The sequence below is a fragment of the Notamacropus eugenii genome, chromosome 1 (assembly GCF_028372415.1).
Source record: "Notamacropus eugenii isolate mMacEug1 chromosome 1, mMacEug1.pri_v2, whole genome shotgun sequence".
NCBI classification, from domain to species: Eukaryota; Metazoa; Chordata; class Mammalia; order Diprotodontia; family Macropodidae; genus Notamacropus; species Notamacropus eugenii.
Window position 1 is genome coordinate 48,380,079 of NC_092872.1, and position 26,884 is coordinate 48,406,962.

Below are 26,884 nucleotides of genomic sequence, written 5' to 3' on the forward strand. Positions count from 1 at the left end.
TTGGTTAATTGAGCTTTATTAGTCTCCTAGGTAAAAAAAATACAACAAAAAAAACAAAAACAAAATTATAGTGTTCACCTTCCATGTAACTCAATCCAAATGGCTGGCCCCTTATTTATCCATTAAACAAACAGTTGTACTATACTGGGGATGTACTCTAAACCGTCCAAAGGATTGATCCCTGCCCGCATGGATTTCAAGGAAACATTTACTGCAAAACGGAACTTTAGAAATCATATAGGAGTGATTGAGGTGAGCTCTTTAATCCATTATACATCCCCTCTCCGTTTTCCTCCAGTCTCAAAGAAAGCCAGACTTTCTGTACAAGTATCCTGGGTTTCTATACCAAATTTCTCTACACTCATTTTTGGTTATCTAATTAGCTCTGGATACCCTATGTGCACCTTCAACTTAAAATAGCCAAGTAAGAATTATTTCCTCCAAATAGCCTTAACTTTCCCATTACCCTCTGGTTCATACATCCATATCTGACCTTGTTCCACATCCATCCCCTTCTCGGTACTCTCACTCAGAAGCCCAAATTATGTCCCTGCCTCCCTTCAATTCTTCCTTACACACAAGTATCAAGTTGATATTACTCAAAACACAGATATCACATCACTTCCCTGAGTTCAAGAAGCTTCAGTAATTTCCTAGTGTCTCCAGAATAAACAAGATTTCTGTGTGGCTTTTCAGTAATTCACAATTCACTTCCACTCTATCTCTCCTGGCTTATTCCCACTTTCATATTCTGGCCAAACAAAACATTCCATTTGGAATGTTGTTACTGCCCACCACTTCTTAGATTCCTGATGAACCCAGTAGCGTGTGCTCTTCCCAGCCCATTTCTATCTGTGTTCGGTTGCGTGACCCTGTCACCTGCTGGACCCATACTGTCCAAGGGATTTTCTTGGCAAAGACACTGGAGTGGTTCATCATTTTCTTCTCCAGTGGATTAAGGAAGTCTGCCAAGGGCACAGAGCTTTTGAGTATCTGAGGTTAAATTTAAACTCAGGTCTTCCTGACTCCACACCCAGCAAGTCCCTAACTGCCTCCTAAGGACACAGAGGCGAAGTTACCTGCCCAGTGTTGGATCTGAACTCAGGTCTTCCTGACTCCTGCAGAGTATGTGGAGCCCACAGAGCAGGATCCACTTCCTTTTCGTCTGACCCCTGCCCCCCCAGATCTGTCATGAACTGGATACTTGGGGCTCATTGCCATCTTAGCTACCTCTCTTTCCCTACCCCCTCACTCCGCTTCTCCAGTATGTGGATCGTGGTGGGGGCGGGGGGCGGGGGACGGGACAGCAGGGGGTCGGTGTCAGCGGCGGTCCACTTCGCTGCGGGCCGGCTCCCTGCGCCTCCCCACAGAGGGGCTTTCCGTGCTCGTACCGGGACCCCGAGGTGGCCGTTCCAAGAGCTGGGCCTGAGGAGGAGAGGAGGGTTAGTGGAGAGGTCCCGCTGCTCCCACGCCCGACCCCCCCCCATCACGCGCCAGCATTTGTCGGGGCCTGGGTTTTATCCCCCACACTCAGTCTATGGGGGATAAGCTTAAAGACCCCCGGTGGCTGTGGGCGCCGTGGTCTCACCCGTGGCCATGGGAGCAGGCTGCGGGTGATTTTCAGACGACGCCGGCTTAACCCCCTTCCCGACAGACGAGCGCACCGCGGAGGCCCGGGCGCGAGATGGCAGGAGCCCTGAAGCTAGCTGCCTTCAGCTCCCCCTTCCCCGCCTGGCCGGGGTATTCCTTACCGGAGACGAGCCACGTGGGCCGCGGCTCCCCCACGGCCCTCCCGGGTACAGCACACTCGTGCTAGGAGGAACACCTTCGGATTGAAAGAAGCAGGAGAGCCCGCTTCCTCTAAATTTATACCCATGCTGCTAACCAACGCGGTTCCGGAGTCCCAGGGATCTGCTTCCGGGTCAGAAGCCTTAGTGGCGGCAGGAGTGCTAGGCCACACCTAGGCAGAAAAGTTGGAGGGGGCCGGATTCAACCAATCACAGAAGCCTCTCCGTTAATCTGAGTAATTCAGGAACCGGAGTTTCCGTCTAGAAGTTATCGCGAGAACTAGCTCCATATAAAAGGTTACGTTGCGTCTCACTCGGCCTTCTACTTCTAGGGAACACGTGAGTGGCTCTTTCTTGCTGCGGTATTTGGGGGGGAGGGGAGAGGAGAGGTGGGGAGAGGGCTGGGAGGACTCCGCGGGGGTCGCCGCCGCCCTTCCCTGGGGGGACGCGTCCCAGCTTGGGCCGGGCCGGGGCCGGGCCTGTCGGGTGCGGTGGGGCGCCCCGCGGAGGCTCGGCCCGGCATCCGTTGGGCCTCCTTCCTGGTCCGGGCCCCGCCGGCGGGTGTTGGTCCGCAGCGCTCGGGCGCCCTTCGATGCTGGCCCGAGCCTCTGCTTGGGGTGGGGGGGAAGGGGATCTCCGAGCCCCCGCTCTCAGCTCCGCTGACCAGGGTGTCTTCTCACAGCAAATGGCGGACGACGCCGGTGCCGCGGGAGGTGCGGGGGGCCCCGGGGGCCCCGGAGTCGGAGGCCGGGGTGGCTTCCGCGGTGGCTTCGGCAGCGGGGGCCGAGGTCGGGGCCGGGGCCGCGGTCGAGGCCGGGGCCGCGGCCGCGGGGCCCGGGGAGGAAAGGCCGAAGACAAGGAGGTGAGTCCCTGCTGCGCTGCGGGGCCTGCGCCTAGCTCTTAGGCTGCCGCCGGGCAGCCCCGGGCCGGGGGTGGAGGGGGGATGGCCAGCGCCCCCCGTAACCTACGGCTCTCCTGGTGTGTCTAGTGGGTGCCTGTCACCAAGCTGGGCCGGCTGGTCAAGGACATGAAGATCAAGTCTTTGGAAGAGATCTACCTGTTCTCCCTTCCCATCAAGGTACAGGGGAGGTGGGGAGTGGCCTTCCGGGGGTCTCTACCAGGGAATCTCCCCAACGCCCCTCCCCAAATACACATTTTTCATAGTCCCTCCAACCACTTTTCACCAAGAGAGGCCGCTTGTAGTAAGGAAGGAAGGTAACCACAGCACAGGTGTGCTAGCCTGGTGGCCAGGAGATGTAAGGGGTAGTGGACTAGCCCTGCCTTGACTGACAATTTACTTATCCTCACTTTAACCGTATAAATGACATCTCCCATTTTAACAAGGGGGAAAGTGTATTTGCCTCAATCGCTAATTGTTTAGGAAATCTTGGTTTTTCAGAGACCTTATTTCTTAAAAATACGGTGGTGTCCATATTTACATATAGTACGTATATATATATTTGAGTCACTGAATCTACATGAGGTCTAGCCTCTTAACCTGAAAATGAGGGTAGGATTCAACTCCCAAGGATCTCATGGAGCCAGTGTGTAAATCACTTTATCCAATTTAAAACTTGAATTGTGTATAAAAACTTAGATACTGTCTCCACTAGGAATCTAACCTAATCTTATTTTCCACAGGAGTCTGAGATCATAGATTTCTTCCTGGGATCTTCATTGAAAGATGAGGTTCTGAAGATCATGCCTGTTCAGAAACAAACTAGAGCTGGGCAGCGTACCAGGTTCAAGGTAATTTGTCTTCTTGGGTTAATTCAACCCACGCTTCATTTTATGGGCCCTCACAGTTGGCTGAAATTTGTTATATTTGTGATTTTGCAGTGAAATTCATACCCCCATCTCCAAATTATTTGGGGGAAAGTTCTCTGCCATCCTGGTGTTCTTCCTTACTAAGCAGTCATAGTCAACTAAATACAGGGCATCTGGCCACCCAGCTAATGTTTATATATGGGAGGGAGTTTTAAGAGGTCCTTCTAAAAGCAGTTTCTCTGTAGGCTTTTGTGGCCATCGGTGACTACAACGGCCATGTTGGTCTGGGTGTCAAATGCTCCAAGGAAGTAGCCACAGCTATTCGTGGTGCTATCATTCTGGCCAAGCTGTCCATTGTTCCTGTGAGACGTGGCTACTGGGGGAACAAGATTGGCAAGCCTCACACGGTGCCCTGTAAGGTAAGAAATAGGAGTATAATAAAGGGCTGTATAGCCTGTTGCCACATGACAGGAGAGGTGGGTTATCACTGAATTGCTCTTTGGTCTTCAGGTCACTGGGCGATGTGGATCAGTTCTGGTGCGCCTGATCCCCGCCCCTAGAGGCACTGGCATTGTCTCAGCTCCTGTGCCCAAGAAGCTCCTGATGATGGCTGGAATTGATGACTGCTACACTTCTGCAAGAGGATGTACTGCCACTCTGGGCAACTTTGGTGAGTGAGCTTTTAAAATACTCATGCTGGCAGTATAGCTTTACCACTGGTTGGCAAAGGAATTTAGGTTTTTAAAATAACATTTAGCTGCCCTTAGTTACACTAACAAAGATGAGATTATTAAAACCCAATGAGAGATTTTAGTGTTCTTTGTAGTGAAGAATGGAGCTTGCATTCTGTGGTAGAGGAGGCGTATACATAAATTGGAGGACTAATTTGGGGGTGTCAAGACACTTTGTGTAGATAACATGTGAATTGAGCAGTGAACAAAGCTGAAACTTCTATGTTAGCACACGTGCATGAGTAGGATTGGGATTTGGAAATGGGGGGGAGGGGTGGTGAGGAGTCAGGTTAATGTTGTTTGATGCCATTGTTATCATTGATTACAAAATGGGTAAGCCAAAAGTGAGATGAGACTTGACAGCCCTAAGGGCACTTAAACAGTATGGCTCTGGAGAACTGGAAAAGAACTTTTTGTGAATTCAGAGCAGAAAAGGTGAACTGAAGGTGGTTCCGTTCACTGAGCATGTGAAGTCTTTGGAAGATTTTTATTTTCTAAAATGAGTTGGGTTAGGTGGCTAGTTAATTACATGTAACTTCTTTCAACAGCTAAAGCTACTTTTGATGCCATCTCCAAAACATACAGCTATCTAACCCCAGACCTGTGGAAGGAGACTGTGTTCACTAAGTCTCCTTATCAGGTATGATATGATGGGAACTTGGGGGGGAAGTAGAACTGAGACAATTTGGGAAATAATTCCCCATCTCCTTAGCTCTGCTCAGTTGCACTTGGCCAAGCATGGTGTGACTGTCGTACACAGGAGAAAGAACAAGAATTCCCTTTGACAACAGCTTGACCTGCTGTGGTCTATCTGTTTCTATGGGATTTGACAACTAACTTGCCTAAACTGGAGGTTGTGTTGTACCCAGGAGTAAGTACAGTGAATGAAGCTTGTTTTGAAATTGCAGGAATTCACCGACCATCTTGTGAAGACTCACACTCGAGTGTCTGTCCAGAGGACCCAGGCAGCTGCTGTGGCAACCACATAGATGTTTTTTGTAAACAAATAAATTGAACCATAAATTGAACTAGATACTTGTAGTGGTCATTATTGATTGGGGAGGAGAGGGAGGCCAGACTGAAGTGGTTTACACCCCACCCCCATTTGCCAATCTTTTGGGCTTGATAAAAATACGTTACACAGATAGAACTGCAAAGACTTTTATTATTGGGAATAGAGATCAGTCAAATTTTGCTAAGTCAGGCGGCTGCAGCTTCCTTGGCAGCTTTCCGCTCAGCAAGCATTCGGTGCTTCTGCTTTGCAAGACATTTCCGAGCAGATGAATTGGCTCCAAGTTCATGATCTGTGAAGGCAGAAAAGCTTATAGGATTTAGGACCACAGGATTTTGATTTGTCAAGCAGGTTAGAGGTAAAAAGTTGTGCCACACCAGGCAAAACCCAGGGCTTAAAACCTACCCAGTCTTATGATTCCTAACAGTGAATCATCATACTTGATGTATCATCAAATCACATTCCTGCTGGCTAACTTCCACCCACAGACCACTGAGGCAAAGAGTAGCTTGTGTATATATATGGACCCCATCACTCACATCGATCCTGATAAGCTTTTGCAACCTCATGGAACTGTTGGAGTTCTTTCATACAGTTCTGTTTATAGCTGTCTCCTTCTCTCTGCTGACAGGCCTTCAGTCTTTCCTGAACAATATTAACAATTTCTTGATCAACTTTGCTGAAAGAAAAGGAGAAATGGGTGACTTACTTTTCTTGGCTCATGCAGCTAAGGAACATTCACTCATCCACCTCCCCAAACTATATACCTTGTCCAGGGTAGGATAGTGAAACCTACTGAGCAAAGGGCCAATTACATATTTGTAGGGTATCTTTATAAGCAGCATGCTGTGACTGATTAGGACAATATAATGAAGGTGTAAAGGGTGATTCTGGGGTACTGTAGAAACAATAAGTGGCATACGTACTAGTCTCTCTTCCACTGCATTTCTGCTTCAAATATGCACGCAACATCCCCCTGCTTGCACTCGGTTATGTCTGGTACTCGGCGGTATTGTCGATGATAGTAATAGGTCTTATTTTTGGCATGTTGTTGCTCGATAAATTCTGCAAGAGAAAAAGTCCATTAAATCCTTAATCAGTTTCTACAGAAAATTCTCATGCAGCACTGGAGTCTAGGTACTCTTAAATGTGTAGTATAAAATATTAGCTATTAAATTACGTACACATATGTAATTAAATATTAGCCTGACATTTCAGCTGCTAATCTTATTTTACTCAGTGATTACTATTAGGCCTCCCAAAGGCCATCCCCCACCCTTGGTTCCTACAAGTGCCCGATTAGCACTTTCTCATTCTCTCATCTGTCAAGCTCTCATCATTCCGAGGCTCTTGATGTCTTTTCAATTAATAGTATTTCCCTCTTCTCAAATACTCCTAGAGCATTTGTCTCAGCTGTCCCCATTGTTCCCTATTTCTATTAATAAAGTAAAATAATGCCTTGTATTTTACTTACCTATTCCCTCTTCCCTGCTTCCCCCCATTTCCCCTGCACAGCATAGATGTTGAATGGATTTGCTTTGGATCCCAGCTCAGAAATGATTAGAAGTTTTCTGGCTTTTTAGGTGGGTGGAAGATGACATGATTTTTTTTCTCTTTCCCCACTCTGTAGACTAATCTAGGGTAAGCAGGGGGTGCAGCATTAACACTTGAGAAGCCCCCACAACAAAGGGGGTTCACATGAACATCTGTCATTTTATGAAGAAACTAAGCTGAGTGGGCTTGAAGATGACCATATCTTATCTCTAGTCATCAAATCCTACTTTACATCTCAACTGAACATTGGGATGTGGGATACCATTCCATCAGATTGCCTGTGTTCATCCTGCAGGCAGTCGGTTTGCTCCCCCCTTCTCATCTGCTCCCCTTCCTCCTCTTCCCCATCCCTAACTTTAATGGATCTGAATATCACAACCAAAAAGCCCCACGCTCTCTAAAACCAAGAAAGTACAGACAAATCTCAATTATCTTAACAAATGGATAAGTCTGATCCACAAACATTCCAAAAGTCCTTCCTGTTTGCTTTGGAATGTATTATACCATGGTATATCTCACTCAAAACAAGGATGACACAAAAAACCTGAACAACAAAAATGAATGCTGTTAACTCCATACACAGATTGTGGCACTTTCCTCACAGTCAGGTCTCACAAGGTCTTTCTAACAATTTTGGTTACATATCTCCCGACCTACAGTGGATCAAACTACAGATAAAAGGGATGTGAAGGACTGCTACCGGCAGATGCTGAGAAAAGCAAGATGTGACAGCTGCAAGTCTGAAAGTGGAAGGAAGCAAGGCAGATTACAATAAAATGACTTGCACTCTCAAGGAGTACAGTAGTTAGGTCACATTATAGGACCCAATAGCACCTGAGAGGATGACTGAACTCTATAGCCCCAAACACCTGGAACCTGTCAGTGGCTCCACCAACTAAGACTGTAAGTTGCCAATTCAAATGGGTTGAAGTTGGGAGTGGAGAGGAAATCCATGCACAGATAAAGTTACAGGCGCAGACAGTGACATATTTAACAACGACCTAGTAATAAAAAAAAAAGAAAATGATTAAAATATTGAGCAAGGCACTGTCAAAGATATCTGTTTAAGAAAACAGCAAATGAGCGGCCAAAAACTGGAAATCAAGGGGATGTCCATCAATTGGGAAATGGCTGAATAAATTATGGTATGTGAATGTAATGGAGTACTATTGTGCTATAAGAAATGATGAACAGGAAGACTTCAGAGAGGTCTGGAAAGACTTATATGATCTGATGCTGAGCGAAAGGAGCAGAACCAGCAGAACTTTGGGCACAGCAGCGACCACAGTGTGCGGGAGTTTTTTCTGGTAGACTTGGATCTTCATAGCAATGCAAGGACGTTAAAAAAAAAAAATTCCCAATGGTCTTCTAAGGCAAAATGCCTTCCACATTCAGAGAAAGAACTATGGAAGTCAATCGCAGAATGCAGCAGATCATTTTGTGTGTGTGTGTATGTGTATTATGTTTTGGTTTGATATTTCTCCCATTTATTTCAGTTCTTCTACACAGCATGATTATAATGAAAATGTATTCACCAAGAACATATGTGTAGATCCTATATAGAATTGTATGCCATCTTGGGGAGGGATGGGAGCCGTGGGGGGTAGGTAGAGGGAAAAAAAAAATCTAAGTTTTATGGTAGTGATTGTAGAGCATTAAAAATAAATAAAATGAATATATTTAAAAAATAACAGTAAAAAAACCCCCCCAGCAAACTGGCAATTTAATAAAAAGACATTTGCACAGCTCTAAAGTTTGCAAAGCACTTTATATAGGTTTGAGCCCTATAACGAATAACCCTGTGAGGTAACTGTTATCATGATTTTGCAGATGAAAAATTGAGGCTCAGGTTAAGTGCTCTGCCAATAATCCCAAGCTGGATGTGAAAAGAGAGATGAGTCCAGCTCTTTTTGACTCTGGGTGAAGCCCTCCATGCACAGTGCTATATCGCTTAATTTAGAAAAATTTCCAAGCCAATAGTTCAAATGTTCAAAAAAATTCTGAACATTCAAAAGGGGTGCTCTTTAGTAACATGGGAAATTCACTTCCAAAGAACAGCTCCTTAATGGGTCGAATAAATAAATTCTTCTTGTACTGCCTTTGCAGAAGATTTCCTCTCCTTACATCACACCTAGCATTATCACTCAAATCCCACTGTTCAAACAGAGGAGTCAAAATACCTGTAAAAGGAAGCTTAGAGTTAAAAAAAGAAAAAGCCTACTTTTGGAGAAGTTAAGATGCCAGGTTTCCTTTATCCTTTTTCTTTCTAGTTAATGGGCTAAGCCTCAAATGTTCTGCTATGTCTTATGGGGCCAGGTGCAGCCCAAACCAAGCTACTCTGGGGACATTTCTTGAATAACTGCCCAACTAAACCTGAAGTCTATGAAAACGGGACTTCTAAGTAAGATTTTTACTTTCTTTGTATATAATTTATTTCTAAAAATTTATTTATTAGGGCTAGCTTTCTCTACCTTACCAGGCCTGGAAATGCAATGGCTACCCCCAGTCTCAATGCAGATAGGTAGAGAAGCTTTAACCTACACCATTTTTCTGACTCAGGCCTCTTCACTCCTCCTTAGAAAACCTGGTGGTCTTCCCCTTCCAGGAGTTCACCATGGCAGTGAAGGACTGAGCTCAGACACCTGCTCAGCTTAAGCCCTACTGTAGCTCCAACCCCCCCAACCTCAAGCCTCTCCAAAGCAGCAGGGACTACAGGTCTTGGTCTGGTCTTCGTAAACCCCATCACCAAATAAAGACTATTTCAGTGACTAAGCCTCAGATTCCCAGGGGCACTGCGAACAGCAGACACTAAGATGACATACTGATGTCACAAAGTTTGTACATATCTCTTCTCACCTAGACTACACCAATACCTGTTCTTTTCACCACTAGTCACTGCCTCTCCAAACCATCATTCACACTGCAGCCTCATCATGACATTCCTATTTCAAAAGCCTTCATCAGCGGCTCTGCATTGTCTATGGAATAAAGCATAAAATATCGATTCTGGCATCATCTCTTTTACTATTAATTACCTCCACTCCATGCCTGGAATTCTTTCCTCCCTCATCTCTGCCTCTTGGCTTCCCTGACTTCAAGATTCTCATTTTCTACAAGAAGCCCTTCCTGATCCCCTTCAGTGCTAGTGGTTCCCTCTGTTGAGGATCTCCAATTTTTCCTATACATAACTTGCCTGTACATAGTGTTGACATGTTGCTGCTGGTGTGCCCTTCCTCCACCCCCAATCCCATTACACTATGAACTCCCTGAAGGCAGAGACGTTTTTGTTCATTTTTTTGCCTTTTTTATACCTCCTGGAAAATAGTAGCCACTTAAGATTGCTGACTCTGCCCGACATTCAATGAAACTTAAAACTCCTTAAGAGCAGGACCTACACTAAATCTATTTTGTATCTCTATCTCCTACCAGAAAACACTTCTTGAAGATTTATAAAGGGCCTCAAATGCAAGCAGCTGTGAGCTTTCTTTGTACAGAGTACATGGAGTCCCACAAGAAGCTGTGTCTCTGAAGGGTTGGGGCAGCTACCTCCCAGGCGCCACACAATCCCATCTTCTGTACTGGGGAGTCCCTGGGTTAGGAGACAGCACAGGAAGCATGAAGGTACCCCGAGGGCAGAGCCACCAAAGGACAGTAAGGATGAAAAGGACCCTAACACATCCAATTCTTGAAGTGACAGAATGTGGTCACTGCATCACCAGTTTTCTCTCCCTCTGGTCCCCAACAGGTATCCTGTGTCCCAGGTATATGCCGGAGGCAGCTAGGGGACTCGATGGATCTGGAGTCAAGGTGTTCGGACACTGGATAATTTTGTGACCCCTGGCCAAGGCACTTCTCTGCCACCTGCCTCAGTTTGGGGGTCCGGTGGAAAGAACCCTGCCTGGGGCGTCTGACACGACCTCGGCCCTGGAGGGTCTTTCCGGCTCCAGGCCTGCTCCCACATTACCGGCCTCATCCTGCCCTTTAGCTCACCTTGTTCCAGGTTCTCCGAGAGCCAGCACCTTCCCCTCCCCCCCCCAGGCGCGCACACGCGTACAAGCGCGTGCGTGAGGAGGGTTCCCCGCCCCCCCTGACCGTGCAGAGGAGGCACTAGGTGGGGGAGGGGCGGCCCATTTTGGGGGCCGGGGGAGCGAGGGCGCCCTACCTCGGAGGCGGGTGACGGGCAGGTCTACGACGAAGTTGAAGGCGTCCGTCAGGATGGTGACCGGGTTGGGCAGCGACGTGATGGGGTCGGGCGCCGGGGTGCGGCGCGGCGGCTCCGGGTACACATCCTTGTCCCAGTCCTTGGACATCGCGGCTGCGGGCTCAGTCACGGGGCGCTGCGGGGGTTCTCTAGGCCTCGGCTTCCGGTTCGCTCGCTAGTTCGCAGAACGCCCAGACCGTCCCCGCGTCCCCTCCCCCAGCTCTCCCTCCGCGGGACCCGCGCGCGGCCTAGCAGGTCCGGAGCAAAGGACAGTCAGAGGGGACCGGACAAGGGGCGGGGCCACGAGCCCGCCTGCGCATTGGAGGCCATCGTCCCGCCCACCCCGCCGCGCAGGCATTATGGGAATCGTAGTCCGTGCGCCTCGGCAGCGATTGATGGGTGGAGCCTGGGTAGATAGTAAGAACGCTAGACCGGAGAGATTTAAGCTCTGGTCTTCGGGTGAGGATTTTAGCTTGATTTTGTTGTTTTTTCTGAATTAGGCCTATGATTTCATCGTGGCTGTAAGAGACTCCCTCTGCCAATGCCCATCAGCAACTTCCTTGTAATTTATTGTCAAATCAACAAGCATCTATCAAACAGCCATGTGCCAAGCACCGTGTTAGTGCGAAGAACAGAAAGGCACCACCTGAAAAACCAAAACAAGCACAAATGCACCAACCCCACTGCGGTCCCTGCCCTCCAGGAGCTGACAGTCTGAGAGCTGAGACAACGCGCAGATGACCGCGGACAAAGCCGGTGTAATCCATCAACGATGACGGGGTTTTCAAGTGCCTGTTAGTACCTGGTCCTGAAGTCACCCCTGAGGATGCAAAGAAAGGCAGAAAAGTCCCTGATCTCAGGGAACTCACAGCCTGGGGGAAGACCACGTGCAGACATCTAGGTGCAGACAAGATAGATACAAAGTAAACTGGGGAGAATCACGGGAGGAGGGAGAGGCTCTGAGAGCTGCGCAGGATAAACCTTATAGAGAAGTGACCCCCCCCTCCCCCCCCCCCGTGAATGGGCAGGGGGAAATTGACGAGATAGTGAAGGCTAGATACAAAATGAAGTTGGTTTGTGTGGGAATCAAGAGAGCCACTTAAATTCTACTTTCATGGACACGACTTCATCTAGTGCTGCCGTGTGTATTCTCCTCCAGCTTGTTTTTCTGCAGATCTTACATGGGATAAGCCAGGAGTGGAGAACCTGCAGCCTCAGGGTCACATGTGGCCTTCTAGGACAGCCTTATAAATATTATCTCATTTGGTTCTTACAACAACCCTAGGAGGTAAGTGCTATTTTACAGATGAGGAAACCGAGGCACAGAGAGGTTAGGTGACTTGCCTAGGGTCACATAGCTAATAAATATATGAGCTCCTGTTTGAACTCAGTGCCTTTCTGACTCCAGGCCCACCACGCTATCTACTATACCACCTAAGTAATTTATCCAAAGTAACACAGTGTATGGTGAGAAGTAGGACATGGCCCTAGGTCTTCCCAGGCTTTCCAGGTACCACAAACTGCTCCAGAACAGGGGACGCAAAGCAGGTACTCAATTGAGAGGAGGTAGGAAACGGAGAATCTGGGGACATCATGGGTCAGGGAAGGGGGAAGCTTTCTGAGAACAGTTCTTGCAAAATAAAGTGCTGAAGGGACTTCAAGTCCAATCAGCAACCTCTAAAGGTGGGAGCAAGGTTTGAGTTGTTGTGTGCTACTTATGGCTCTGGTTGGATTCAGTTGAATTGGATTGAGGGTAGGGAGAGTGTCAGAGAGTCTGATCACAAGAGAACACTTCACCCCTAAAAAAAAATAACCAAAAGCAAGCTTGTTTAGGCTAAATCATGGACCAAGGATGGGCTTATTACATGAAAGATGCAAAGTACCAATTAACCATCAATCAAACAAGTAACCAGAATTATTATAATATACCAGCTTTGGGGATGCATAGAAAAAGCTAAAACATTCCCTGTCCTCAAGTTTATCCCATGAGAGATATCACGTATATAAATTAGAATGTCTGTCATAAAAACAGAATACATGTTGGCCTTAGAGGAGACAGCACAAAAAATTGGGGGTGGGAAAGAATGAGGAAAGACCTCTTAGAGGAGGTGGTGCTATATCTTAAAGGAAGTTTGAGATTCTGAAAGTTTAAGGTTAGTTGGAAAAGTATCCCAGAGATGCAAGGGCACAGAGATGAGAAATGGAATATCATAGCTGAGGAACCATTTTGGCAGCTGAAGACAAATTGGAATGGGAGAGATGTGAGGCAGAGAAGGCTATTACAATAATGCAGTTGAGAGTCTAACCTAGAGTGGGAGCTGTGCCAGTGGAGAGAAAGGGATATGTGAAAGTTATCTCATAGAAAGAAATTACAAGATTTGACAAATGATAAGATATGTGGAAAGAGGGAGAGTGACAAGCTGAGGAGGACACCAAGGTTGTGAGCCTGAGGGAATGATGGTCGTGTCTTGGACAATAACAGTGAAGTTCGAAAGGGCTTGGGGGAAAGATAAGTTTTATTTTGGACCTGTTGAGTTGCAGATACCTAGGGGACATCAGGGTTGAGTTCAAAGTTCAGGAATTTCCTTGTCTTCCATTGGAATTTGTGTACACAGGGTCTCTCCCCATCTTTATCCCTTTGAATGACCCTCAGCCCAGCTATCTGTGGTGCTCAGGGATTCATCTTGCAAAATACACCAGTGTCCTGAGATCCTTACCATACTTACACATCAGTCTTTTGATCTAGATTCCTTTGTTCCTTTATTTGTTTGTTTCTTCTGTTTTGGCGAGAAACCTGGAGGGTCTTTCCCTCCTAGTTTGATTTTTTTTTTTCTGGGCTAGGTTAAAGAGATCATTCTTTGCCTCATTTTTTTTACCAGCCTTAATCACTGAATGGGTGGTGCCTCAGTCAAACGGAGACCTGCTAAAGACCTTAGCTTTAAAAGGTCAAGACCTTCCACCACATCCAGGTGTCTTGATCTGTATCTGGCCACTGGCCCCAGATGACTCCAGAGGAGAAAGTGAGGCTGGTGACTGCACAGCCCTCCCTCACTTAAATCCAATTCACTTGCATGTCTTGGCATCACCTCCTTGATGTCATGTTCCTCTTCCAGAAAGAAGGACAAACAAAAGCAACTGAGATGACAAGCCTGGCCATGCTGGAAGCATTTCCTCTTGCCCTGTGACTCCATCGCAAGCTCCTCAGTGTCTGTCCACTCATCTAGTTCTGTGGGTTTAGAGAAAGAAGACTTCTTTCTTTATCACCTCACCTTCCCCCATATCCAATCAACTGCCAAGTCTTATAGCTTCTACCACTACATTTCTTGTCTTCAAGTGATGTTAGCGTGCCATCAATAGTTCTTTCACATGCCTTCACTGCACACTAACCACTCCCTTGACCCCCCAAAAAAAGTCCACACCCAGAGTCTGCAGCTTGGTGCCATGCCATGTGCATATCTCCACTTTCTTTTTACCTTGGTCTTCAGAATCAACTTATGTTACTGCCAGGTATGTGTGTAGGGAGGGGTGTCTCCTCAATCAACAACCCCCTGCCTTCAGCTCACTCAGTCTCAGTATCTCCATTGCAGCTCCAGAATGTTTCCTATAAAGCACACCAAATCTCTTTTAAATGTGAACTGAATAATTTTTGGCACTATCTTCATGTTCATCTGCTGAGACTACTTAACCCCACATGCATTCAAAGGGGGGGAACTGTTCAGAGAAAAAGAAAACCCAGCTAAGTGAGGTGTTCTATATTTGTATACTCCAGGACTAGTCACAGGTTCAGAGCTGTCTATGGGAGGCTCCAAAAGGAAGTCACTGAGAGCAAGGGTGGGCAGTGCCTATGTGGAAAAAAAGAGTGTTGGGGGTTTGCCTTCCTTTGGTAGGATGGGGAAGGAGGGTAGATGTCTTTTGGGGTGCCATGGTCAGTGGCAATAGTGTAGCAGAAAGGACATCGAATGCACTTAGCGCCATGAGAGCCAACGGGAGGAAGAAACATGCACAGGCTGGAACATAGAAAGGGCCAAATAGACTGATCATGCTGGCCTGACAATATGGGAGCAGAGATGAGGAATGCCAGACCCTCTGGTGACACTTGGCTGAAGTCTTTAGAGATGTCACCCTGTGGTAGGAGCCATAGATGCACCAGACAGGCTAGGCTAGTTTTGCCCTACACTGTCTTCAGACTTAACTAGTTCAAGAGATTAAGGCTTGTAACATTCCTGTAGATTCCTGGTCATCTACACATAATAGCCCAGCATGTGGGGAATCAGGGTCCCTAAGGCTTGAAGGCATCTGGAAGAACTCCTGATGGAATGCTCACGTTGCTTGAAGGCAAGAAATGTTGTAGTGGTAGAAGCTACAAGACTTGATAATTGATTGGATATGGGGGGAGGGTATTGGATATGGAGGGAATAAAAACATACTCCATTGTAGAAAAGGCAGAGGGAAGGGGATCTGAGTCTAGTGGAATCAATGCAACATCCTTGCTATATATCCTTTCTGTGTTTTTATTAAGAAAACTTCTTTTGATAAATGTTAAATGATCTACAATTGTCTCATTTTGTTTTAACCCCAAGCCTGAACCACTGGACTAGCCTGACTCAGTTCTGGCCCAGAACATTGGCTCCCCAGGACTAGGCCAGCCCTCCCATTCTCCTACCCTCCCCAATCCCGAGCTATTTCTACTATCTGATTAAAGGTTCTTACCTCTCTTTTAATCCGCCTTTTTCCTCCCCTCCCAGGTCATTCCATCTTTTAGTGCAAGACTTCTGTGTCTGATATCAGCTCACAGTTGTAGAAGCCCCTAGATGATACAGTGGTTAGAGTGCTGGGCCTGGGAGTCAGGAAGACCTGAGTTCAAATTTGACCTCAGATATTTATTAGCGATGTGTCTCTGATCAAGTGACTTAACTTTTGCTTGCCTCAGTTTGTAAAACTGTATGTGATGAATGTGGTGTGGTGAAGGACCATGTATGTCAGGAGCTTGTCCTTGTATGGTTTGAAGAGAAATAGAATAGACAGCTCTAGCCTCTCCCCTCCCCCCTCTCCAAGTGAGACTTTCCTGACTGGAGAAGAAGCAGGATATTGGGACCAGAGGTCACCACTCTGATCTCCTCAGGGAGAGTGGAAACCAGGATAGAAGTTCATCTGTCTGCTTCATCTAGGGGATACGAATGGATTCATTTAACTTTTGATCACTGTCATTTAGGACAAGGTGATTCCAAGCTCTGTTTCCAAGGCTGTACCCTTTTCCCACAGAATACCAGCTCCCCAGTGAACACACATAGATCATAGCAAGGAAGCCCATTTATCCAAATCATCGCAAAACAGAAATCAGAGAAGATGTCCCCATTGGGAGCAAGATAACTTAGCTCAACCAAAGACAATATCCCAGAACTCATTCAAGAGGAAATTCCTCAAAATCTCTAGAGTAGCAATCTGGAAATAGAAACATGATAGAGACTGTTGGCTCCTCTTGTGTCTTCCCAGAGTCTTTTCCTTTAGCAACATGAAATAGGCTTGACCTATTCCATCACTCTCAAAGCTGGAAGCAGACTCCACAGAAGACTTTTAATTGGAGAATTAACATCCAAAGAAGGACTCACTGAGAACTGATGACCTCACCTCTCTCTAACTCTGTCCAGTCCCTCAAGCAGGGCAGGGCATTCATCTGTACTCATATGGAGTGAATCCCATGACAATGGGCTTTGGGACATGGGTTACATGTAAAATGAGTACAGTAACACCCCCTACCCCTTCTGGTTATTGTAAGGATGAAATGGGATGATATTGGTAAAGCACTTAGCCCAGTGTCTGGCATCTAGTAGGTGAATTGGTTTCTTTGTGACTCAGCATAGCACATAGTTGGTAAATGAATTGGCTTTTTTCAACAAATATACGCTTATTAAGCACCTACCATGTGCCAGGTACTGGGCTAGGCCCTGGGGATACAAGAAAGGTAAAAGACAGTTCCTGCTCTGAGGGAGCTTAAAATCTAATAGGGAAAACAACATGAAATCAAATATATACAAAGCAAGTTACATACAGGATAAAGAGGAATAGAAGGGAGACAGTAGAGACTTGAGGCAGGTAGACTTGTGATTGTAGTTCAACAATCCGGGTTCCAGGCGATGAGGACCTGCACCAGAGTGTGAGCAGAGTCTTTGGGGCTCATTGTGGCACTTGTATGTATCAGTCATTTCTTCCGTTTTGGTTGGGAAAAAAGAAAGAGGGAGCACTGACTTTGGAGCTGGAAGAAATGGTTTTAAATCTTGGCTCTGCCTCTTACCACCACGGGCAAGTCATTTTTAACCTCTCAGGACTTTGTTTCCTCAGATGAAAAATGAGGGATTTGAACTAGATAATCTCTAAACACCCTTATAGCTTTAAAGCCTATTAATAGCTTTGGGGCAGTGTTGCCAAGGCCTGTCAGGTGGAGCTCCTCTGCATGAAATCTGCCTGGCATGGTCTGTAGTGCAGGTGTTTGAGCCAGAAAGCAGGGGCTAGAGGAAGATCTAGGAATCCCTAGATCTCCCACTGTACCCCTCAACTCCTGTCCCCAAAGCATCACTCCACAACCCCTCCTGCCTTGGGCTAAGCCTTGAAGACTGGTACAGTGGCCTGCTGCTCCTAACTCTCCTCCCCTCTGCACCCCCCCCCCCCCCCATAGCCCAGGCCGTGCCTCTCAATCAGGTGCCCTGCCCCTGGCCTGCCCTTCTGTCCATCATGGGTGAAATGAATTCATCGAGAACAGAGCCAGGAGCTAAATTTGTGCCTGTGTCTGATCTGGGGCATCTGAAGCCGTCAGCAGCCAGTCGGGGAGGTGCCCTTCTGCCCAGCAAGAAGTTGCAAGGCGGCCATGGTCAGTTTGCACTTAGGCTGGGGCAGTGGCATATGGTGGGGATAGAGTGGGGGCGGGCAGTGACAAAGCAGGTCCTCTGTAGAGGAACTATAGGACCTGGTGCTACTGGGCTGCCTCAGGAGATCCTTTGCCTGGTTAGCCCAGAAGAAGACTGGGATCCAGGAGGCTAGGATTTTGAGGATCTTTGTGGGTGTTTTACTAACTGCAACAGGGAGGGCAGGAGCAATCTGGGTGGGATTGAGGCCCTAAATAAAAACTCCTAGTCTTTTGAGGCACAGTGGCTGGGTGGGATGTGTGTGGATGTTACCAATGCTTATTTAATTCAACAAACCTTTATTAAGTGCCAGTAAAAATGTCCTCCTCTGCATGTAGACTACCCTGGTTCTCAAAGACTGTGCCATTGGGCATAAAGCCAAAGGTTTTAAAGCTGGAAAGACTTTAATGGATGGACCTGGCAATTCAAAAAAGCTAATTGTCTGTGGTCACAAGGTGATGAAGGTCTCAGCTACTCCCCTCTCAAAAGCTATTTATTGTCAGAGGACTGCCTCTGACTGGGGAAGCAGAGGGGGTACCAACATGGAGGACTTTATAGATCCTAGGAGATTGACGTTTGTGCAAAGCACTGTATGAGATAAAGGTGGAACAAGATCATTGCTGTCCTCATGAAGCTTAGGAAATCAGTCACACATAGATGTAGATGGGAATATCTGTCTAGGCTTTCCATGTCAGAACTCTAACTAGAAACATTGCCATAGCTGCACATGTATAATCTATGACTAATTGCTTGCCTTCTCATGGAGGGGGGAGGGGAGGGAAGAAGGAAGAGAATTTGGAACTCAAAACTTAAAAGAAGAATGTTAAAATTTTTTCTCTACATATAATTGAGAAAAAAAAGAAAATTAAATGAAAGAAAAAGACATGTTGCTATAGGCTTGGGGTGGGGGCAGTGGTACAGAGAACAGTCCATTCTATTTGAGTGCAATCATGCTCTGATTGAGGGCGGTTAGACTGGCAGAAAGTCTGGCTGGGACCCAGTGGCTTCCTATAAGAAGGATGGGAGCCTTGAAAGATGGCATCCAGGAGCCCGCAAAGGGGGACAGTTGCACTGTGTTGTGAAGGGCTAGTGGGAACCGATGCAGTGGTAGCTGGAAGGAAGTTGTCCGTAGGGAAAAGTCCCCCTCACTATTTCAGTGTCCTGGGGAAAAGTTCCAGCCACCCCACTGTAGTTATGACTGCTTCATGCGAAAACCTTCTCCTAGTAATACCCGCATTTATATGAGAAAACTGAATCCTAAAAAGATGTCACTTGTCCAAGTTTAACTTCTAAGTTTAGGCTCTTCCTACTCTATCTTACTGCCTCTGTGTGTGTAGGTATCTGTGTATGTGAGTGGCTGTGGGTATCTCTGTGTCTCTGTGTATATGTTTCCGCCTTTGGATGCAATTGTGTCAGTGTATAATGGGGTGATGGATTCTGTTTTTGAAGACTTCATTTCATTTTAATCTCTTTCCCTCATTGTCTGAAGAAGCTGGAGAAGAAAATGAGGATTTTTAAAGTTCTGGAGATTCCAAAACACATCTAGTCTAGGCACAACTAGTCCCAGCCCCAGTCCCTACCTTGAAAATGTCCCTCTCTGTTCTGGCTGAAGAACCCTTGGACTGTCCTACCCCCTTCCCCTTCCCTGCCAAAGGATGCAACTGTGTCTTACTCACTCAGTTGTACCCTGCATACAGAGATAAGGTGGGGGGGGGGAGGAAAGTGAACCTTCCTCTCACAGAGTTCCCATAATGACTCTTTGCCCACTTCATTGACCCTCCAGTCACATAGAAAGTTTTCAGCCCCTCGTCATGGCCACCTGGGCTTCCTGCCCCAAAAGAGGAGCCGGAGACACCGAGGGAAGGTGAAGACATGGCCTCGGGATGACCCCAGTAAACCTGTACATCTCACAGCCTTCCTGGGCTACAAAGCTGGCATGACTCACACTTTGCGTGAAGTTCACCGACCTGGCCTCAGTGAGTAAATAATGAGGGCTTGGGTAGGAGAGCAAGGGATCATTACTTAACTGAGATATAGTCAAACTTTTGTAGTAGAGCTATAACATGGAATTATATTCTGCCTGGAAATTATTCTGCTTAGGGACAGAAATAGGTGGGTAACTAGTGGGTCCAGAGGCTAGTCTTATTGCAGTAACATTGGGAAGGAAGACTGTACTCTAGTCTCTTATCCCTTAGAGTACAATTTTCACCCCTAGAGGCACGTCAGGGGGAGAAGATAGGCTCAAGGAGAGGGATACTATGGTAATGAAACACCAGGGATGGGGGCCAAGGGATGGTACCCTACAGTATCAATGATCAGTAAAAGACTGTGAATCAAGACACAAATGATGGAGGTCAACGAAGGGGGAAATGTGCCCTCACACCTAGCCTGGATATTGTTACCCTGGGGCAAACAAAGTCTTATTCACTAAAGGCTCATTATGGCTTTGCCTTTCAGACTCAGAATCTGAACCAATGACTATTTTCATTGCATTATGATCTGTAAATATTTACTATTTCTGCTTTTTACATTTGTTTACAATACCTTTGTGCCCTAATGCATGATCAATTTATGTAAAAGTTTCACGTGGCTTTGACAAATGCTAATATTCTTTTGCAGTTTCATTTAGAAGGTACCATAAGTCTTTTAGCTCTCGCTTCCCCAGAAGCTTGTTCAGCTCTGTATCAGACTCAGCATCTGAAAGGTGGAATCATCCTCATGTTTCCTTTATCTGATATAATCTCCCACTTGGTGTAGAAATCACCTCTATAGTGTCCCTGAAAATGGCTATTTAACCTCTGTTTGAAAACTTTCAGTGATTAGCTGGCAACTTCTTGCAGTTGCCCATTCTGCTTGTCAGGGATTTCTTTTTCATATTGAGTTGAAACCTGTATCCCTGTAATTTTTACACAGTCTTAGTTCTTCCTTCTGGGGTTTTTCTAGGGTTAATCAGAACAAGTCTAACTCATCTTTCCATTGAGTGGCAGTCCTAGAGATATATGAATAGCTTAAAGATTTTCTAGTATAACCCATATTTTACAGGTGATGAATACATTTTGGGGCCAGGAGTCCCCTCTACCTCCAATGCTATACCTCTCACCTACTCATAGTGACCCTCTAGAGCTGTGATTACAGGCTCTCATTCAGATCACCTGACCTTCCCTCTCCCCCAGAGGTGTCCAAAAGGGAGGAGGTAGAGGCTGTAACCATTGTGGAGACCCCACCAGTGATTGTGGTAGGAATAGTAGGCTATGTGGCCACTCCTCGGGGCCTCCGAAGCTTCAAGACCATCTTTGCAGAACATCTTAGTGATGAATGCCGGCGCCGCTTCTACAAGAACTGGTGAGTGGGACCATCAAAGCCAGAATGACTAGGAACCAATGTGCCCTTGTGATAGAGTGACCTTGGGATAGAGCAACCTTGGGGAAGGGGGACAATGAATGAATCTTGGTTGGAGGGACCAGTGAGGTTAGAGTGGATCCTGAAGTTGGTGTTCCCTCAAAAGACCAGAATGACCATGGGAACTAATGATCATGGGAAGTGGAGTGACCATCAGGCAGGGTGGTTATAGTTTAGAATGAACATCGAGGCCCAGTTGACCATGAGGACAAGTGACCATGGAAACTGGCGTAACCATCAGGTAGGACGGATACACTCCTGAATGAACACTGGGGCTCAGTTGACCATGGGGACTAAAGTGACCACTGAATGGGATTGATGGGGTGAGTGGGACCCTTCCTAACCTTAGGTACAAGAGCAAGAAGAAGGCATTCACCAAGGCCTGCCAGAAATGGCGAGATGAAGATGGGAAGAAGAGGCTGCAGAAAGACTTTGCATCCATGAAAAAGTATTGCAAGGTCATCCGTGTCATTGTCCACACCCAGGTCAGTCTGGCTGCAGTTCTGGAAGGTTCCCATTCTGGGCAGGTGTTGAGCCCCCGTGGGGCCCTTCTCAGCTCAGCATTTGTTTCAAATGTCAGCCTAAAAATAGCCTGTGAGTGAGTCTCAGCTCAAGGGAGGCGTTTGCCAAGCTGTGTAGTTCTGTGGGTTAAGATGAGAAACAAACTTTGTTTTGGGGCTAGGGTTTTTATGCCCATAGCTAAGCTGCAGGGACCCTAGGACAAGTCCTTTTTATAGCTTTTAGCCTCAGTTTCCCCACTTCTAAAACAGATATACAATTCCTTGAAAGGAAAGAAGGAAGTGGAGTTTAAGGGCCAAGTGAAAATGTTTATAAAGCTTAGGAAAGGAGAGTGGAAACAGGGCAACACAAGATCATCCACACTGAGTGGGGGTAGAGGGGTAGGAGCAAGAGAATTGGTTGGGACAGCTGGAAAAATTTAGGAATCTAGAAGTCATTGTGACCCAGAATATGCATGATATAACTTTATAAAAATATATTTTTATTTCTTTTATATTTGTTTTTATTTCTTTATCTTTTCTTTTTCAATTTTGAGTTCCAGGTTCTTTTCCTGCCTCCCACTCTTCCCCTACACACTGAGAAAAACAATATAAATTATACATGTGAAAACATGCAAAACATTTCTTTATTAGCTATATCTCATAAAAGAGCAAGAAAATTGTACTTCAGTTTGCACTTAGAGTTCATTATTTGTCTCTGGAGGTAGATAGTATTTTTTTCATCATGAATCTTTTGGAACTGTCTTGCATCAGTGTATTGATCAGAGGAGCCAAGTCTTTCCCAGTTGATCATCATTGCAGGATTTCTGTTACTGTTTACAATGATCTCTTGGTTCTTCTCACTTCACTTTGCATCAGTTCTTATAGGTTTTGCCATTTTTTTCCATAACCACCCTTGTCATTTCTTATAGTACAATAGTAATCCTTCACAATATGATATAACTTTTAAAATAAGCAACAGATGTACTTTCTGAATTCTGTTGTGCTTTGGTTGAGGCTAAAATAAAATTACTTCCTCTGACTCCAGGCTGGTAGTCATCAAAGGGTGTGATGCCATAACAGAACAAATCAGTTTGGAATTAAGCACTGGTTCTGGCTGCAGCAGAGGTCTTGCTTTTCCTAGAAAGTTGCCTATAAATTGAATACTACAATTTTAAATCTTCCCTTTAACAGGATTCTTCTGTGAAGTGAAGTATCCTTCTCTAAAACTCGTAACCACCCTCTAATGTATGCTGGGGCAAATCTAGCTGTTTATATGGGGAGGGGACTCCTGCCTACAATGCCCAGGGTATAAGATGCCCTTGGATGATAGAGAATGGGAAGTGACTGTATAATCAGGTTGGCACCACCTGGGATTTATCTGGCACAGATGAAGCTGCTGCCATTCCAGCAGAAGAAGGCTCACATCATGGAGATCCAGTTGAATGGTGGTACCATAGCTGAGAAGGTGGAATGGGCACGAGCCCGGCTAGAGAAGCAGGTGTCTGTGCACACAGTCTTCAGCCAGAGTGAGGTGATCGATGTGATTGCAGTTACAAAAGGCCGTGGCATGAAAGGTGATGTCGCAACTATTGGTTTGTGGGGAAATGAGGTTGATGCAGAGTGAAAGAAACAAGAAAGGCTTCTGAAAGGAGGCCAGTCTTATAGTAAATCAGTACTTTCTGAGCCTCTATGCTTTCTTAACCTGAAGTTGTTAAACTAGGGAAAGGAGATCCTGATTCCTACTTTATGGGGTTAGTGGAGTCAGACAGAGAAGGAGGAGACTGAGACTTTGCACTAAGGGGCCCAAAATAGGAGGCAAAATTCACACAATAAAAATAGAACAAAGCAGGGAGGCTCAGAATGTGTGGCTAAAATGGGACATCAGTGTAAACTGAAGTGGTTAGGGAAGATGTCTTGGAGGAGGAGAGACCTGAGCTGACCCCTGAGGAACAACTTAGCTCCTTTGAAGTCACTTGACTGGATGGGTGGGTGTTGTAACATTGATGCTTCCACTGATCCTGTCAGTGAAGCAGGCCCACTAGGGGCTCCTAAAAAAGACCCCTTCTCTTACTCTTTCCAGGGGTCACCAGCCGTTGGCATGCCAAGAAACTCCCACGAAAAACACACAAGGGACTTCGTAAAGTGGCCTGTATTGGGGCTTGGCATCCTGCGAGGGTGGGCTACTCCATAGCTCGAGCTGGTCAGAAAGGTTACCATCACCGGACAGAGCTCAATAAGAAGGTGTCCATAGCTTCTAAGCCATTTCCTGTAGCTTTCCTCTTGTCCCCTCTATACATTCATTCATTTATTCATGTACCCATTCATTTCTTCACTGAATCACCCATTCATTTATTCTTTAACATTAGCTCATTCATTGACACTTATTCATTCACTCATTCATTTATTTATTCTTTTGTGAGTTTTTGGCTCAGATTGGTACTAAATGGATTTGTAATACCACCTTACTCAATAATCAATCTCAGAGAGAGTGAGTCCAAGAGAGAGCTAGATGGAGCAAGGAAAAACTGGACTGGAGGTCCATATTTAGTAAGCAACACACCGAAAGTGAACTGATAATCCCCTTCTGAGCAGTGATTGTGCATATTTGTGGATTCAGTATTCCCAGCCTCTAAAGAACAAGTAGAGGAGAAAAGCCCAGTGATTAACTTCTGAGGGGGCCTGACTAGCTTCCCCTCATGTCTAGATCTACCGAATTGGCCAAGGGATCCATGTGAAGGATGGGAAAGTGGTTAAGAACAATGCATCTACCAGCTATGATGTGACAGACAAATCCATCACACCCTTGGTGAGTGGCAGAATGGGTGGAAACCCCTCTCCCCAAATCCTGAGACAATCTACTGCTTCATATAGTGACTGAGACCTTTTGTCTCTATCTTGGCACTGATCATTGACCAGCATCTTTGTCTTTCTGAATCTTCAATTGGAGGGTGAAGGTGGGAGGCAGAAGTATTTGGGTTGTCTGAAAAGCCCAACCTTTGTGCCCTGTCCCCCAGGTCTCTGTGGCCTCTGTGTTCCAAGGGGTAGAGGGAGGGTAGGAAATGGGAAGTTGAGCAGCCATGGCCTCCCCTCTCCTCAAACTGGACACTGCCCCCTTCTTACTTCTGGCTCCAATTCTGGTGCCCAATTTGTCCTAGGGGGGCTTTCCACACTATGGTGAAGTGAATAATGACTTCGTGATGCTGAAAGGTTGCATTGCTGGGACTAAGAAGCGTGTCATCACTCTCCGAAAGGTCAGGAAAGCAAGAACGCCCACCTTGGGGCAGGGAGGGGTTGCATGAGCTGGTCCTGTCTGTCTTTATCAGAACCTCATGTACCTCATTCTACGAGGTTTGAGGCTTACAAGGAGATAGAGGAGGAGGAGACCAGGACCTGGTCTCCAGTCCTCACACTTGGGAGGCAGAGGAGAAGCAGACCTAGGCCCCAACCTCATAGTTGAGGGTTGAGGTGGTGGGGGGGCGGGGTGAGGTGGGCACAGAGATAGGGGTGACAGAACATGACAGGAGAGGGTACAATTGAGAGGCTCAGACTCAGGGCTTTAGGGGCTCAGAACTGGGAGATAAGTGAGAACCAGAATGGTCAGAGAAGATTTCCTGGAGGAGGTGGTCCTTGATTGGTAAAGATATTTAGGCAGCAGGGAGGGAAATTTTAAACCCACTATTGAAGACAGGGTCAGGGTTGGGAGGGGGATGGGAACAGGAGAAAGGTCCAGGGACAATTTCTCATATCATAGATTAGAGTTCAGAGTTAGATCTTGGGGGCTGTGACCTTAACCTTCTTTACCTTGTAGTCTGAGTTCATGTGTCTCCCACCTCTATCTCCTTCAGTCCCTCCTGGTGCCTCAGAGCCGGAGGGCTCTGGAAAACATTGAGCTAAAATTCATTGATACCACCTCAAAGTTTGGACATGGAAGATTCCAGACAGCCCAGGAGAAGAGAGCCTTCATGGTAAGCTATCTCTCAGAACTTGACCCCTCGAGTAATAGATCTCTAACTTCTCATTGACCTGAAAACTCTCTGTAGCCCCTGAAACCTTTTAAGGACTAGAATCCTTTCAGTTTCTGAATTCTCCTAACATTAGCTTCTGACCAAAGGCCAGGGAGATTAGTTTTCAGTTGAATCAAGCAAGTGAGATAAACGGAGGGTAGAGAACAGTAGGGGAAGGGATCTAGTTTCTCCCATAAACACAGACCCTTGTTTGTATGTCCCTGCTTTATAAAAGGAAAGAGAAGCTGTTAACCTAGCCCTGGGGGAGGAGGGTAGGCAGAAAAGGGATTTGGGTTCTTCCCCAGGGTACCTATAGCTTGGGATCTCCAGCAGGGAGGCGCTGAAGAGCCCTCCAAGTCTGTAATGGTGAGGGAATGAATGATGAAGCACAGTCAATGAGTGAATGAATCAATGAAAAAGTGAATGAACACAACTGAATGAATGATGAGAGAAGTATATGATGTCTCCTATGTAACTGAATATATCACATGTGTGTGCACATGAGGACATGTGTGAGAAAGTTAGATGACATTGAGAATAGCAATCTCTCTCTCTCTTTTTCTCTCCTCCTCCTCTTCTCCTTTCCTCTTGCTCCAGGGTCCCCAGAAGAAACACCTTGAGAAGGAGAAGACGGAAGCAGCAGCAGGTGATCTATAAAGCAGAAAAAGCTAGGCATCCAGAGTAGGATCTTGGCCTAATGGTCTCTTCCCTAGCAGAGAAAGCTTCTCATCAATAAAGGAGGCTGTTGGAAAAAATTCAATAAGTATTTTCTTTGTATAGTGTGCACCTTCTACCCTTTACACATGGGCCTGCTGAACGCTACTCTTACATTCAAAGTAAGTTTGAACAGTTGTGGACATGAATTAGCATCCACTCAAAACTGTAGTTCACAAGCTCTCACCAATGTATTTCTTTTACCAGCTGTCTAAAAGACAGATGTTAGCTCAAAGTAAAAGATAAAATTAGCTATCATAGCAAGATAATTAGCAAGAAAGATTTCTCCCATAAACATAATTTTATACTTTTCCAA

General features: G+C 46.2%; 3 protein-coding genes and 2 non-coding genes across 6 annotated transcripts; 3 read left to right on the top strand and 2 right to left on the bottom strand.

Annotated features, from left to right (window-relative positions):
* Positions 1 to 1,498: 1,498 nt before the first annotated feature.
* Positions 1,499 to 1,629, bottom strand: LOC140521917 (small nucleolar RNA ACA64). Its single transcript, XR_011973184.1, has one exon. It is a non-coding gene; the product is annotated as a small nucleolar RNA ACA64 (small nucleolar RNA).
* A 482-nt stretch (positions 1,630 to 2,111) lies between these two features.
* RPS2 (ribosomal protein S2) lies at positions 2,112 to 5,313 on the top strand. Its single transcript, XM_072599568.1, has 8 exons — positions 2,112 to 2,126; positions 2,470 to 2,649; positions 2,776 to 2,865; positions 3,429 to 3,536; positions 3,800 to 3,973; positions 4,065 to 4,224; positions 4,834 to 4,925; positions 5,194 to 5,313. Exons 2-8 carry the CDS (start codon positions 2,473 to 2,475, stop codon positions 5,272 to 5,274), a joined length of 882 nt encoding a protein of 293 aa, XP_072455669.1. The 5' UTR covers positions 2,112 to 2,126; positions 2,470 to 2,472; the 3' UTR covers positions 5,275 to 5,313.
* On the top strand, positions 4,988 to 5,120 carry LOC140521844 (small nucleolar RNA SNORA64/SNORA10 family). Its single transcript, XR_011973124.1, has one exon. It is a non-coding gene; the product is annotated as a small nucleolar RNA SNORA64/SNORA10 family (small nucleolar RNA).
* A 119-nt stretch (positions 5,314 to 5,432) lies between the features above and the next one.
* NDUFB10 (NADH:ubiquinone oxidoreductase subunit B10) lies at positions 5,433 to 11,903 on the bottom strand. Its single transcript, XM_072599570.1, has 4 exons — positions 11,014 to 11,903; positions 6,224 to 6,362; positions 5,837 to 5,976; positions 5,433 to 5,589 (listed from the first exon to the last, which is right to left on the bottom strand). Exons 1-4 carry the CDS (start codon positions 11,159 to 11,161, stop codon positions 5,486 to 5,488), a joined length of 531 nt encoding a protein of 176 aa, XP_072455671.1. The 5' UTR covers positions 11,162 to 11,903; the 3' UTR covers positions 5,433 to 5,485.
* Positions 11,461 to 26,609, top strand: RPL3L (ribosomal protein L3 like). Of its 2 annotated transcripts, none has more exons than XM_072599566.1 (10): positions 11,461 to 12,340; positions 19,735 to 19,927; positions 21,125 to 21,293; positions 21,700 to 21,835; positions 23,238 to 23,424; positions 23,931 to 24,091; positions 24,555 to 24,656; positions 25,006 to 25,101; positions 25,696 to 25,815; positions 26,452 to 26,609. In XM_072599566.1, exons 2-10 carry the CDS (start codon positions 19,888 to 19,890, stop codon positions 26,509 to 26,511), a joined length of 1,071 nt encoding a protein of 356 aa, XP_072455667.1. In that variant the 5' UTR covers positions 11,461 to 12,340; positions 19,735 to 19,887; the 3' UTR covers positions 26,512 to 26,609. The 2 variants fall into 2 exon arrangements, with proteins under 2 accessions (XP_072455667.1, XP_072455663.1); XM_072599562.1 differs by lacking the exon at positions 11,461 to 12,340 and adding an exon at positions 17,834 to 17,917.
* Positions 26,610 to 26,884: the final 275 nt, after the last annotated feature.